Source organism: Ictalurus punctatus, chromosome 13 (assembly GCF_001660625.3).
Source record: "Ictalurus punctatus breed USDA103 chromosome 13, Coco_2.0, whole genome shotgun sequence".
Taxonomy (NCBI): domain Eukaryota; kingdom Metazoa; phylum Chordata; class Actinopteri; order Siluriformes; family Ictaluridae; genus Ictalurus; species Ictalurus punctatus.
In genome coordinates, this window is record NC_030428.2 from 8,246,928 (window position 1) to 8,259,438 (window position 12,511).

The 12,511-nt window shown below is 37.1% G+C and overlaps 1 protein-coding gene across 4 annotated transcripts in view; it reads left to right on the plus strand.

Moving 5' to 3' along the window:
• The window catches only part of prkg1b (protein kinase cGMP-dependent 1b), a 253,290-nt gene that overhangs the window by 200,919 nt on the left and 39,860 nt on the right, over nucleotides 1-12,511 (plus strand). For all 4 annotated transcript variants that reach the window (XM_017484346.3, XM_017484347.3, XM_017484345.3 and 1 more), the window contains one exon: nucleotides 11,078-11,143. In XM_017484346.3, coding sequence (XP_017339835.1) covers nucleotides 11,078-11,143 — 66 coding nt within the window. The remainder of the gene's footprint in view (nucleotides 1-11,077; nucleotides 11,144-12,511) is intronic.

Sequence of the window (12,511 nt, forward strand, 5' to 3'; positions counted from 1 at the left end):
GTCTTGCAGTAAAGAGATACCCCTAGAGTGTGACCCGAGGCTAGAAACTGTGGGCACCTCCAAATACCCAGAGCACGTAAGCATTGCCACCTGACACTGATTACTCTCAGAGGTTTCATCCTTGGATGAAACCCCCAAGTTTTCAGTCACCACTGAAACAGTCTCATGTGCAATAGGCCCAACGGTGTGACGTTGGCTGCTGCTGTCATAAGGCCCAACAGTCTCTCGTAGAGACTGGAGGGGATACTGAGATCCAGCTTTGTCTTGCTCAATATTGATAGGATTGACCCTACGCATGTTGGGGATATAAATGCCCTAATCGTAGTAGAATCCTTAAAACCCCTAGAAAAGTTGTCCTCTGCACTGGAGAAAGCATACTTTTCTTGAGATTCAACCTGAGCCCCAAACGCTTCATGTGGACGAGAACAACATCTCGATGTTGAACCACCTGTTCCCTGGATCATGCTAGAATTAACTAGTCGTACAGGTAGTTTAGTACACGGATGCCCTGGAGTCACAAGGGAGCCAGAATGCTATCTGTTTATTTTTAGCTGTAGATTATGTAGCTCATCCATTATACGTCTGGTATTTAAGTCCCTGTGAATGACCTGTTACAATAAAAACAATAACATATTAGAACGAGTGCATTAATATCAACTTATAATTTGAACTATATCCTGCACTATTGTCAGATTAATTCTTAGTATAATATATTTTATAATGATTAACCATTAAGAACTATGACTGTAAGTGCAATATTTTCCTGTTGTTGATTTTCTTTTGAGAGTTTTCTCTCTATATGTAAAACCAATGTCTTGTTAAATGGCAAGCTCTTTGATGTGATCAAACTCACTGGTGCTGATGAGGAACACTAATAGGCCATGTGGTGTATTTGTTTTATTCTGAAAGGGTGTTACGCTTCCAAATGCCTCTTCTTGATCTCTGTCCCTTTGATCTCACCTTTCGCTGTCTGTGGTAATTAGCACACAGTGTTGTGTGTTTGTTAGCGCTGCACTCTTTAGCAAACCAAATCACATCTCTATCATGTATGTTGGTTTTAGACAGTCTTTCATCTTAAACAATATTTGCTCATTCCCAGTTTTGTTGTGGTGAAATAAGGCGTAAAGAAACAGTCAAATAATAGCAGTGATGAAAAGGCCCAAATGTTTGATGTAAAGTCAACTTTCATGACAGTTAAGCCAAACTGATATAATTGTTAGTAATTAAGTAATTCACACATGCTAACTTTTCACATCCAAATGACTGCACCAAAGGTCACTGTTGTTTGAATATTATCTACAACCGTCACTCTATTAATGGCTCTTCTCTCTATGTAGGTCTATGAATAACTTCAAGGACTTTTATTAAGGTTGTTTCATGTTAGGCGTGCTTTCCTGCTGTGCCCTGACGTACTTGGATTCTGTCTGGGCCAGGTCTCGGCTACTATGCTACTCTGCCTTCCACTTCTGTTCTCACCACACGTGCATTTTTTTTCCAGTCAGATTGACAGGTTTGACCTTTTCTTTACAGGTTGATGTGAGTTGGTGTGGTATATTTTGTCCCGGGCCAGACGTTGAACAGATCACTGATGCATGCCACTGTTCAGCTTGGTTTATCTTTGCCATCTCTTTTTTTCAGCTTCTGTAAATTCTTGCTCTTTCACTATACCCAGCTCTGTATCTTCTGAAATGTTCAGTGCTATACAGTGTTTGATTTTCTTTCAGAAGCCTTGGACTGAACGGTTCAAAAGCCAATTTGTTTGTACCATTTTAGCCATCATGTGAGGGAAATGATGTACGTGTATGATGTAATACTGCAGTGTGACACTGATTGCACCTCAGTGAAGGGACTGGGAGCTATCTGTTTTGACCCTTTTGCTGTTTGGTGATGTGCATTGATGGAAACATAATATCAAAGGAGGACCAGCATGATGCAGTGGAGCTTCACAAATGTCCGCCTTGCTATCATCACAAAAAAAAAAACAAAAAAAAAAAAAAGGCTTGTCTCTAGACTACAGATTGATGACAACAAGCACAATATCTTGATAGAAGCCAGAATTCACAGCTGTTATTTTATGCTCACATGTTGATGGTCCATATGATGTGTTCAGGGATGAGGGTAGAACATATGTGTCTTCTTCTTTGCCTCTTCCTGGATTAGTGCTCTTTCATACAGTCCTTTTCCCAACAGCTAATCAGTGAACTTGGGCTGTTTATCTTAAAATAAAAAAAAGGCAATGCTTTGTTTGACAGAGACTGGACATAGATAGTTGTTTCCTGTTTTGTTACCATGGTTACCCACTATTACCAAAATAGTAGGGGTGTAACTGAATATGAGTATATTATTCATAAAGAACAGATAATGTGTTCAGAACAGATAATTTTTTCAGAACAGACCCATTTTTTTTAGAAAGCTGGAAAGGTTCATATGGCATCTGATTGAAACTACTGGTGTGCATCAGTAATGGAATCCCATAGGTGGCAATAAAAAGTCCCTTGAGCGGGAAGATTTGTACTTTTATGTGAGGCACGAGTAAGGACAGAGAAAGACAACTTTCATTAATTTGAATATGCAGCATTGTGCAATGCATTTATAGCATCCTTAGTAATAGCCAGTTCAGGATTGCAATGGTTAAATTAATCAATTTAGTGAAGTGTACTTATGTAGTACCAGAATTTGCAGAGCATACTGGCAGTTTTTTCCACCTCTGTGTCTAGGCCATGCCCACTTCAGGTTTAACACCAGATACAGAAATGGATATTTGGAACAATAAACAGATAAGAATTTCATTCATTTTATTTGTTCATTCACTCATTCATTTATTTATTCATCTTCAGTAAGCGCTTTATCATGATCATGATCTCAAGGCATCATGCAGACACACATTCACACCTAGGAGTGTCTTATGCACTGTAAATATAGACTTATTTTAAAAAATGTGAAGATGCAGCACTAAGAACATTATGGAAGTTTTTCATGTATTGTACATTATATAACAATTTTCTTCATTTAATCATTCTCATTTGTGGTTATCGAAAAGGAGAAACATTTATACAAATGTATACAAAATGAAGCTACTGCTTCATTCTGAAAAATAAAAGGGGGCTACTGCTGAAATAAACATGAGCCGAAACCTGGCATTTGGGATACAAGTGAAAAACTCCTGGCAAGAGTTAAACATAAACACTTATGTGGGTGTGCTACAGGCATTTTAGCACAGCCAGCAATGTTGTTATACTGTCGCACTGTCAGCTTTAACCAAACAAATTTAATATGCTTGTCAGTTTTGTGAAAAATGTATATCTATGCTGGTAATGATAAATGATTAATAAAAAAAGCTAATAATCTCTTCCCATTAATTTGAAATTGCTGGGTCCAAGAGCTCTGTGCCAATAAACCAGTTAAATGGATGGGAAGGTTTGTTCCACCATCCTGTGATTTTAGTCTGCAACAACAGGAGAATTAAAAGTTGATTTCACAACATCATTAAAGTAATTACAGCCCATCATGATTCAATTCATGTTGTTACCCTTATAAATTATTGGCAAATTTTAGAAGCAGATACAGAAGCTAATTATATCGCCATCTGGGAGAATTTGTGCTATAATGGACACATCCATGATGCTCAGACATGATCCATTGAGATTGACATGATCCATTGAGATTAATTTTATAATACCACTAACTATCATTGCAATAAGTTTTTATTAAAATTACACCACAGCCAAAGCAGAATGCACTAGTACAGTGGTTCTCAACCAGGGCCCCTAGGGGGATGTGGAGAGATCGCAAGGGGGGGGGACTGTGTTCTCTCTCCCTCTGTATTTTCTTTTTGCTGGGGAGAGGCAGAGCTTAGTCTGCCTTTTAGCTAGCTGTCAGTACAGACCAGTGTTGCTAACTTAGGCACTTTTCAGACCCCTTTAGCGACTTTTTTTTTTGCCAAAAATAAATAAATAAACACCTAGCGAAAATTTAGCGACTTTTTGGACAAACCTTAGTGACTTTCCAAATATCACCAGTACTGCCCTGCAAGCGCAAGGTCCTGCTTTCCCGCTGCACTCTCACCTCTCTCTGTGTCTTCTCTGTTCAGTGAGTGTCTGAGAGCCGGAGATTTAACAATGTCATGGATAAGGAAACGTGCTGTTCATCCCAATTTACATAATTCACATGCAAATGCTTTTTTAGAACGCAAGACGGATGTAATGCAACATGTTAAATACTACATGTTATTACACCCTAGTTCTCTTGTTCAAAGTAGTTATAGTGTTCAGAAACATTTTATATCATTCATGTTCCATACCTGTCTGTTATATAGTTTTATAAAAGTTATTTTAAAATCATAAGTTATGAAAAGTAATTTAAAAAAAAAAAAAAACAAACACAAAATCAAAAAATATCTATCTATCTATCTATCTATCTATCTATCTATCTAAAACAGATTATAGATTAGGCAGATAGATAGATAGATAGATAGATAGATAGATAGATAGATAGATAGATAGATAGATTTTATATAGAATAGAAAATCATTATACCTGGTCTCCTCCAAAATGGGGGGTGGGGGGGCTTGGGGGAGCTTTAGTTGCAAAAGGTTGAGAACCTCTGCACTAGTATACACATGTACACATATAAAATGAGGCTTTATACTTGTAACTGTCATTTTAACAGCTTCTGGAATTCATTGTGCTTTTCTTCATTCTAATGGTCTCAGTAAAGATGATATTGAGATGGTGGGCCTCGTTAACAATCTTTTAGTAAATTTGTGCGTAAATGTTTGTGTAAGCCAAACTGAATAACATTTTCTGGTGGATTTGCAAAAGTTTCAGAAACACTGATTCTCTTCGTACTCACATAAATGTGTTGATCACCCATAAAGTGCAAAGAGAGTTCCTGACACAGCTCATTTGCATTTAGTGATCCCCACAAAACAACATAAAAGTTCAACTGCACAGACAGCTTGGAGCATGGAATGAACAATCAGGGTTAAGGCTAAAAGGCAGAAGTAGAAGTTATTTTGACTCAAAAGAAACATTCAGGGTGAAGGCTGAAAGGCTGGAAAAGTTTAATAATATAATATGAATAACAGTAAGTGAGTTCTTAAACTTCTGTCAGCTGAGGCAGTTGTTTACTGCTTATGGCTATGTTCAGAGAGACTGGCTTGTCCACCGTTTATATGCTGCCATTTCTTTTTTTAGTTTTATTTGTCTTAATTCATGGGTTTCTGTTGGCTTTCTTCCTTTATTTTTAAGTTTATATTTTTTAATTAATGGCAATAATATAAAATGTAAAATGGTTTTCAGAGAATTTTCTCAATGGTACTGTTAATTCTAGCACGAGGATATGCTTTTGATTATCATGATTTCCCCTCGCGCAAAGTGCTCTGAAAACCCGAAGCGCGAGCTTGAACTACGAGCGCACGCTTACGGGTTTTTCAGTGACATTGACTTTGTTTGCATTCTATACATGCATCTTTTATGGTTTATGTCCTGTCTCCGCCCCTGTATTGTCACTGGTTGTTTCCCTTATGTGTCATCATTAGTCTCAGCTGTTTTATATTTACCCTTAATTACATTTGTCATTTGAACCCCTCATGTCTCATTGTTCGAGGTGAAGTATTGAGTGTTCTCACCGTGCCCAGCCTTTGTTTGTCGTGTTTTGTTTCATTGTTTAGATCCTGTTCTCGTCCTCATTTCTCGATTCCTGTTTAGCCTTGTTTATGCCCATTTGCCGATCACTTGACCTATTGCCTGTTTTTGACCACGGTATCGTCTCATGTTTCAGCTTTGTCTGCCGGTCTCTACTTTAATAAAGCTCTTAGCTGTATTTGCATTCGTCCTAACCCTCATTATATGACATTGATAAAGTCTCCAAAGCGCTTCTATAAATTGCTCTGGATAAGGGCATCTGCTAAATGCTGTAAATGTAATAAAAATAAGCCATTTAAACTCGACCATATATACCATATGTAAAAGTGCAGTAATCCATGCAAAATATGTAATTGGAAGTCGATCAAGAGGATGTACTTACATTAGTATACTTACATTAGTATATCTTCTTATCCATAAATTTACACACAGTTAGGAGCATGAGTAGGATACAAATTTTTTTTTCAAACTTGAATACTGGACTTCTTGTGTATACACTCATATGGATGATTTACAAGTAAATCTGTTCTCATCCAGGTTGATAAATGCGACCTAGTGTTTCCATACATACCAAATTTGTATGGAATCCCATTTCTGCAAGGTAGAAAAGGTGGAAAAACATTATATATTTTTTTCTATATTTTTGGCAGCAGCAAACATTCTGACTTATTATCTCAAACTTTTTACGTATCTTCTTGCAGTTTATGTTGATTATGTTTAATTACTGTTTAATTACTGCCTCATCATTTTTTAAGATTGGTTAATAGGAGCTCACCCCTGACCTTAGATACCATATTTAGCTATTGATCATTTGGCTTGACATTCCATTCACACAAGGAATGGGAGCGATGTAGATAATGGAAGTATGTAGAAAACATATGCTTAAAAGGAATAGCATGTGTTATGTACTTTAAATATGAATTCACCATTTGATGCATTATTTGAACAACTGTCTAGGTTAGCTGTATAACTAGGCAGGTAGTAACCTACATTACATATAAAGGTAGTTAATTAGGCTGTCCTTCTAAACAGTATTGAGTTATGGACTAAATAAGATTAAGTTTGATAGATATGAATTTCACTATTTGCATAGGCATACCAAGTCAGATTTTGAGATGTCAGAATTTTGATTCAACATTGTGATATAATAAGGAAGAATTTTAAGATACATACAGTATTACACAATAAGTATTGAACATGTTCAATAAGTATTGAACATGTCACTTTTTTTCAGTAAATATATTTCCAATGAGGCTATTCACATGAAATTTTCACCAGACTTGGTATTAACTCAAGAAATCCACCTGTATAAAGACATCCAAACATTAGAGTCCATACATGAAGTTTGAATAAAAAAGAGGAATGACACAGGAAAAAAGTACTGAATACTCGAAGTGAAATTTATTTAATACTTAGTGGAGAATCTTTTGTTTGTAATGACAGCTTCAGGAGATTTCCTGTATGAAGAAATTAATCGGCCACAGTATTCAGGTGTGATTTTGGCCCATTCTTCTAAAAATATTGTCTTTAAATCTTGAAGATTCCTGGGGCCCCTCTTGTGAACCTTAATCTTTAGCTCTTTTCACCAATGTTCACTTGGATTTAAGTCAGGTGATTGACTGGGCCATTCTAATACCTTGATTTTTTTCCTCTGAAACCAATTGAGAGTTTCCTTTGCTGTAAGCTTTGGATTGTTGTCCTGCTGGAAGGTCCACCCATGGTTCATCTTCATCATCCTGACAGATGGCAGCAGATTCTTCTCAAGGATCTCCTGGTAAAGGGCTCCATTCATTGTTCTTTCAATTATATGAAGTCTGCCAGTACCATGCAATAAAAAAACAACCCCACACCATGATGCTTCCACCTCCAAAATTCATTGTTGGTATAGTGTTTTTAGGGTGATGTGTAGTGTCATTTCTTCTCCAAACATGGTGTGTAGTACGACAGCCAAAAAGTTAAATTTTGCTCTCGTCTGACCAAACTACACTCTCCCAGTATTGAATAGGCTTGTCCAAATGAGTTGTAGCAAACTTCAAACGAGCTTTGTCATGCCTTTTTTTTTAGTAAAAGAGTCTTGCGGGGTGAGCATGCATAGAGTTCATGGCGATGCAGTGTATTGCCTATTGTTTTCTCTGTGACGATGGTACCTTTTGCCTCCAAGTGTTTCTGGAGCTCTTTGAGTGGTCCTTGACTCTTGGGCGACTCTTCTGACTTTTCTTCTGACTCCCTGTCAGAAATCTTGCGAGGAGCTCCTGTGCGTGGCCGGTTGATGACGGAGTGAGGTTGCTTCCACTTGCGGATAATGACCCCAATGGTGCTTACTGGAAGATTCAGAAGTTTTGAAATACGTCTGTATCCAATTCCATCAGAATGTTTCTCAACAATAAGGTTGCAAAGGTCTTGGGAGAGCTGTTTGCTTCTACCCATCATGAGATGTTTCTTGTGTGACACCTTGGTAAGGAAAAGCCTCTTTTTTTTAGACCATCAATTTACCAACCCAGCTGATATTAATTTGCATATATAGGAGGTATATTTACGTTCTAACTATTTATGGATTTCATCTGGTTCCTTGCCTTACCTTGCTTGGAGAACCGCTTTTTTTTAGCGTGTTCAATATTTTTTTCCTGTGTCAATCCACTTTATTCCACATAACTTTATTTATGGACTTTAATATTGTGAATTATTTATATTTGCAGATTTCTGGTGAAAATTTAATGTGAATAACCTCATTGGAAATATATTTACTGAAAAAAAATGGTCAATACTTATTTCTCCCCACTATAAGAGTTTTAGATAATCTTAATTTTGACGTAGTGTAAATCAGAGTTTTGAGACATCAACATTTTGATATACAGTGCCCTCCACTAATATTGGCACCCTTGGTAAACCTGTAGGGTGAACTTAAGAGGAGAGTCCACCAGCATGCACCCCGAAATTTGAAGGATCTGGAGAGATTCTGTATGGAGGAATGGTCGCAGAACCCTTGCCATGTATTCTCCAACCTCATCAGGTATTATAGGAGAAGACTCAGAGCTGTTATCTTGCCAAGGGGAGGTAGCACAATGTATTGACTAAAAGGGTGCCAATAATTGTTGCACACTGATATTTAACAAATGTTTTTTGGGGGGTAAACCTGTGTTTTGTTTGCATTTGTTTGATATCCATCAGAGCAGTGTATTTTTGTGATTTTTTTTTTTTAACAAAAGATCAAACGTTTAAACAATAAACACAATTCTTCACAGCCTTCCTTGCTCATAATTACCAAGGGTGCCAATATTAGTGGAGGGCACTATACAAACCATGAACAGCATTAATACACCATAAGTAACATTAACAAAGTTATTAATACCTGTGTTTATTGTTATGCATAAGGATCTGAGCCACTTTGACAAGGGCCAAATTGAGATGGCTAGATGACTTGGTCAGAGCATTTGGCAGGTATCATGGAGGTGTTCCCGGTATGCTGTGGTTAATACCTAACAAAAGTGGTCCAAGAAAGGACAACTGGTGAACTGGCAATAGGGTCATGGGACCCAAGGCTCACTGATGCACCTGGGGAGCAAAGGCTAGCCCTTCTGGTCCGATCCCACAGAAGAGCTACTATAGCAGAAATTGCTGAAATGGTTATTGCTGACTATGATTGGAAAGTGTCAGAACTCACAGTGCATTGCAGCTTGCTGTGTATCGGGCTGCGTAGCTGCAGACTGGTCAGAGTGCCCATGCTGAAAAAATTTTTCACAGCTTTCTTATTTTTTCCAAGGGTGCCTATATTAGTGGAGGGCACTCTAATAAGATAAGATAACAAGTTATAATTTTCAACATATTACTGCTGCCAAAAATAAATTGGCATACTTGTACTATGTGCTAAAATTATGTAATCTTTTTGTTTAGAGAAAGTACATAATTTTGAGTGTGTATTAAGATGCAAGTATGCAAGTACTGGGACATACTAACATTTCGTGTAAATAGAAGAGAACGTTGTTGCCCAGAAGAGAACAATGTCACCGTAAACAAACTCCGCGTTGCATTTCAGCTTTTCTTCATTTATTATTCCTTATATAATTTATACTATATCATTTAATTTACCATTCCCTTGATCTATTTTTCCACATTTCATTTACACCTCTCTGAAATGCATCCTTAAATTCGGCAACGCAAACAGTCACAAAACTCCGCCTCTGATTCGCACAATACTCTCAGATACTATTTAGAATAAATAGTATGCCAATTTGGGTGCAGGGTTTGAGATTGTTGATACAGACAGAAGTAAAATTGTTATGTAGCACCTCTGAAGGATGCAGTTATCCCAGAAAAATAATCATTTTAAATATGGAATAAGTGTGTTTTCAGAAATGACTGTGATGAAGTATTGAAATTGCTTTTGTACTGAATGCCGACATTATATTTCAAGCATTACAGGAATAAAGAACTCGTTATACATGATGTAATTGGGAGCATTATTTTTTATTAAACATGCAGTTTGGAAATTTTGATATGAACATGTCGCTTCGTCATTGGGAGACAATTTTGTCATCATATTCCACCAAGTATATTTTTTAACCATTGGAGATGCAATCTAGACTCACATTGCCTTAAATCCTTGCTGGGATCGATGTGTGTGTTGGGGTGTGTATGAATTTCATGGACACCTGTATTCAGTGCTTTAGAAAAATGCAACTGCTTTAAGCCATCAATGAGGGCAGAGCGTTCCATACCTCCTCCACTCTGTAAGTTTCCCTTAACACTGAGTTAGACCTTGTGCTACACTTTAGTGCAAAGCCACATGGCATTTCAGTGATGGAGGATCTGAAAGGTCTACTTCAGTCTGCTATGGTCACTTTCAAATCTGAACTCAACTTATGCAGTGAGGAGGAGCTATACAGCGATATGACACAGGCGAGCTATACAGAGTAATTTCATAGATGTTGCTGCTATATATACTGAACTGTGTGTTTATTCAAAGAATGATTGATAACTTGTGTGTATTATTACATTGGGTAATAACGCTTGAATTGTGTTAACCATTTACATGGCAAATGGTAACAATATATAAATAACATTATTAGTATGTAAAAGGTTGTAATTTAATCAATTACCATTATTTTATTATTTGATTTAGTCAAGTTCATATAAATACCATTTTGGTTGAATTGTTTAACAATTTTTGTATGAGATTTGCCATCATTTTTATATATATATATATATATATATATATATATATATATATATATATATATATATATATATATATATATAACTTTCATAATGATTTCTCTTGAATCCTGCTTGTCGACTACAGCCATCTCCCCCAGGCATCCATATATCCACATATATGTGATATCCACATGGTGCTCTGACTGATGAATTAATTAAGACTGTCAAACGGATTTGACAGCATGTGACTGATGTGTTGTCATTTTATGTTTCCACAGAGAAGACATTAGGATGGCCAATGTCATTGCTGCTGAGGCTGTCACCTGCCTGGTCATTGACAGAGAGTGAGTTACAAGTGTTCATCTCTCAGTGTCTTCACATCTGTGTTCTCAATGCCATGGCTACTTTTTTAGTCTTTTGTTCCATCACGAAGGTTTATTAGCATCTTACATTCCCATGAGGAACAAAGTACAAAAGCCATGCTACACCTACTAAAAACACAGAAACAATGTGTCCTTGAATAAATTGCTGCTGCATGTGAGAGAACGGCTACCTTTAGTGAAATACCTCACACATCATGGCTCTCCTAGAATCAAGAGTCTTAGATCTCCAGGGACACAAAACCCCCAGTGTGTGCGACTCTACTGAGCCCTGAGGTGTGTGCTGCTAAAAATACACAACCCAACCACCCACAAGGAGCATGCTGTACAGGAGAACAGCGATGAATGTGCTCCCACTGGCTATTAAAATTCTCTTGTTTTTATGCTGTATATGCGTGCTGGCATTTTAGCCCTGAGATGGTTACACAATGTGAGTGGAATTGGTCTGTGCGTCTAGTCTGATGTCAGAACTGTGGGAAGTCTCTGAGATGTTGAGTCTGTACATGTCTACAGTGCACTGATATAGACCACGGTCACACCTCTATAAGGCCAGCTCAGTTCTCGAGTCTGGCATCTAGTGCTTGTGGAACCTGACTGAACCAGCTTATTGTTTTCTAAATAAACTATAAAATATCTCAGGAGATGAATGGACTGAGTGGGCTTCATGCTTCATGTTCCTGACATACACTGTGAGATGTCTGTATTATTTTACTGGGATGCTTTACTGAGTACAATATGAGCTCAGCCAGGACTACCTGTTGAGCCTATAAAAGTCAGCAAATTATATTTCACAGCTCATGGTACACCTATCACATTACTCAAAACAGTCTTGTAAAATATAATGTCAAGCAAGTAATGGAATTTGCAGTACTGATAACCTTTATTCTCAAATGAATTGCTAATAATGAGGTATAGGTGCAATGCAGCCAAAAAACACCACTTGGCAAGGCTTAATCTGTCCTGATCCTAGGGCATGAGTGGATTAAGGAAGGAATAAATCACACTTTTTACCCATTTATAGTTACATTTACATTACATTCACATTACATTACATTGCATTACATTACAAAATACACTTCTTGTCTGGTTTCATGTTACTAAGAATCCAGAACTCCTCTGTTAGGAACTATTTTTAATCAGCAACATATTTCTTAATCCATTTACTGTTAGTCTTGGATTACATATGGGGATCGTCTGCCAAATAAGTCCCTGAGAATGAGCTGTTACTATAGAAAAAATAACTCATTAAGAATGAGTGCATTAATGAGTTAGTTCATTAATAAACATATCATTTATGTTTCATTTGGAGCTGATGTTCTAGAAAATTAATCA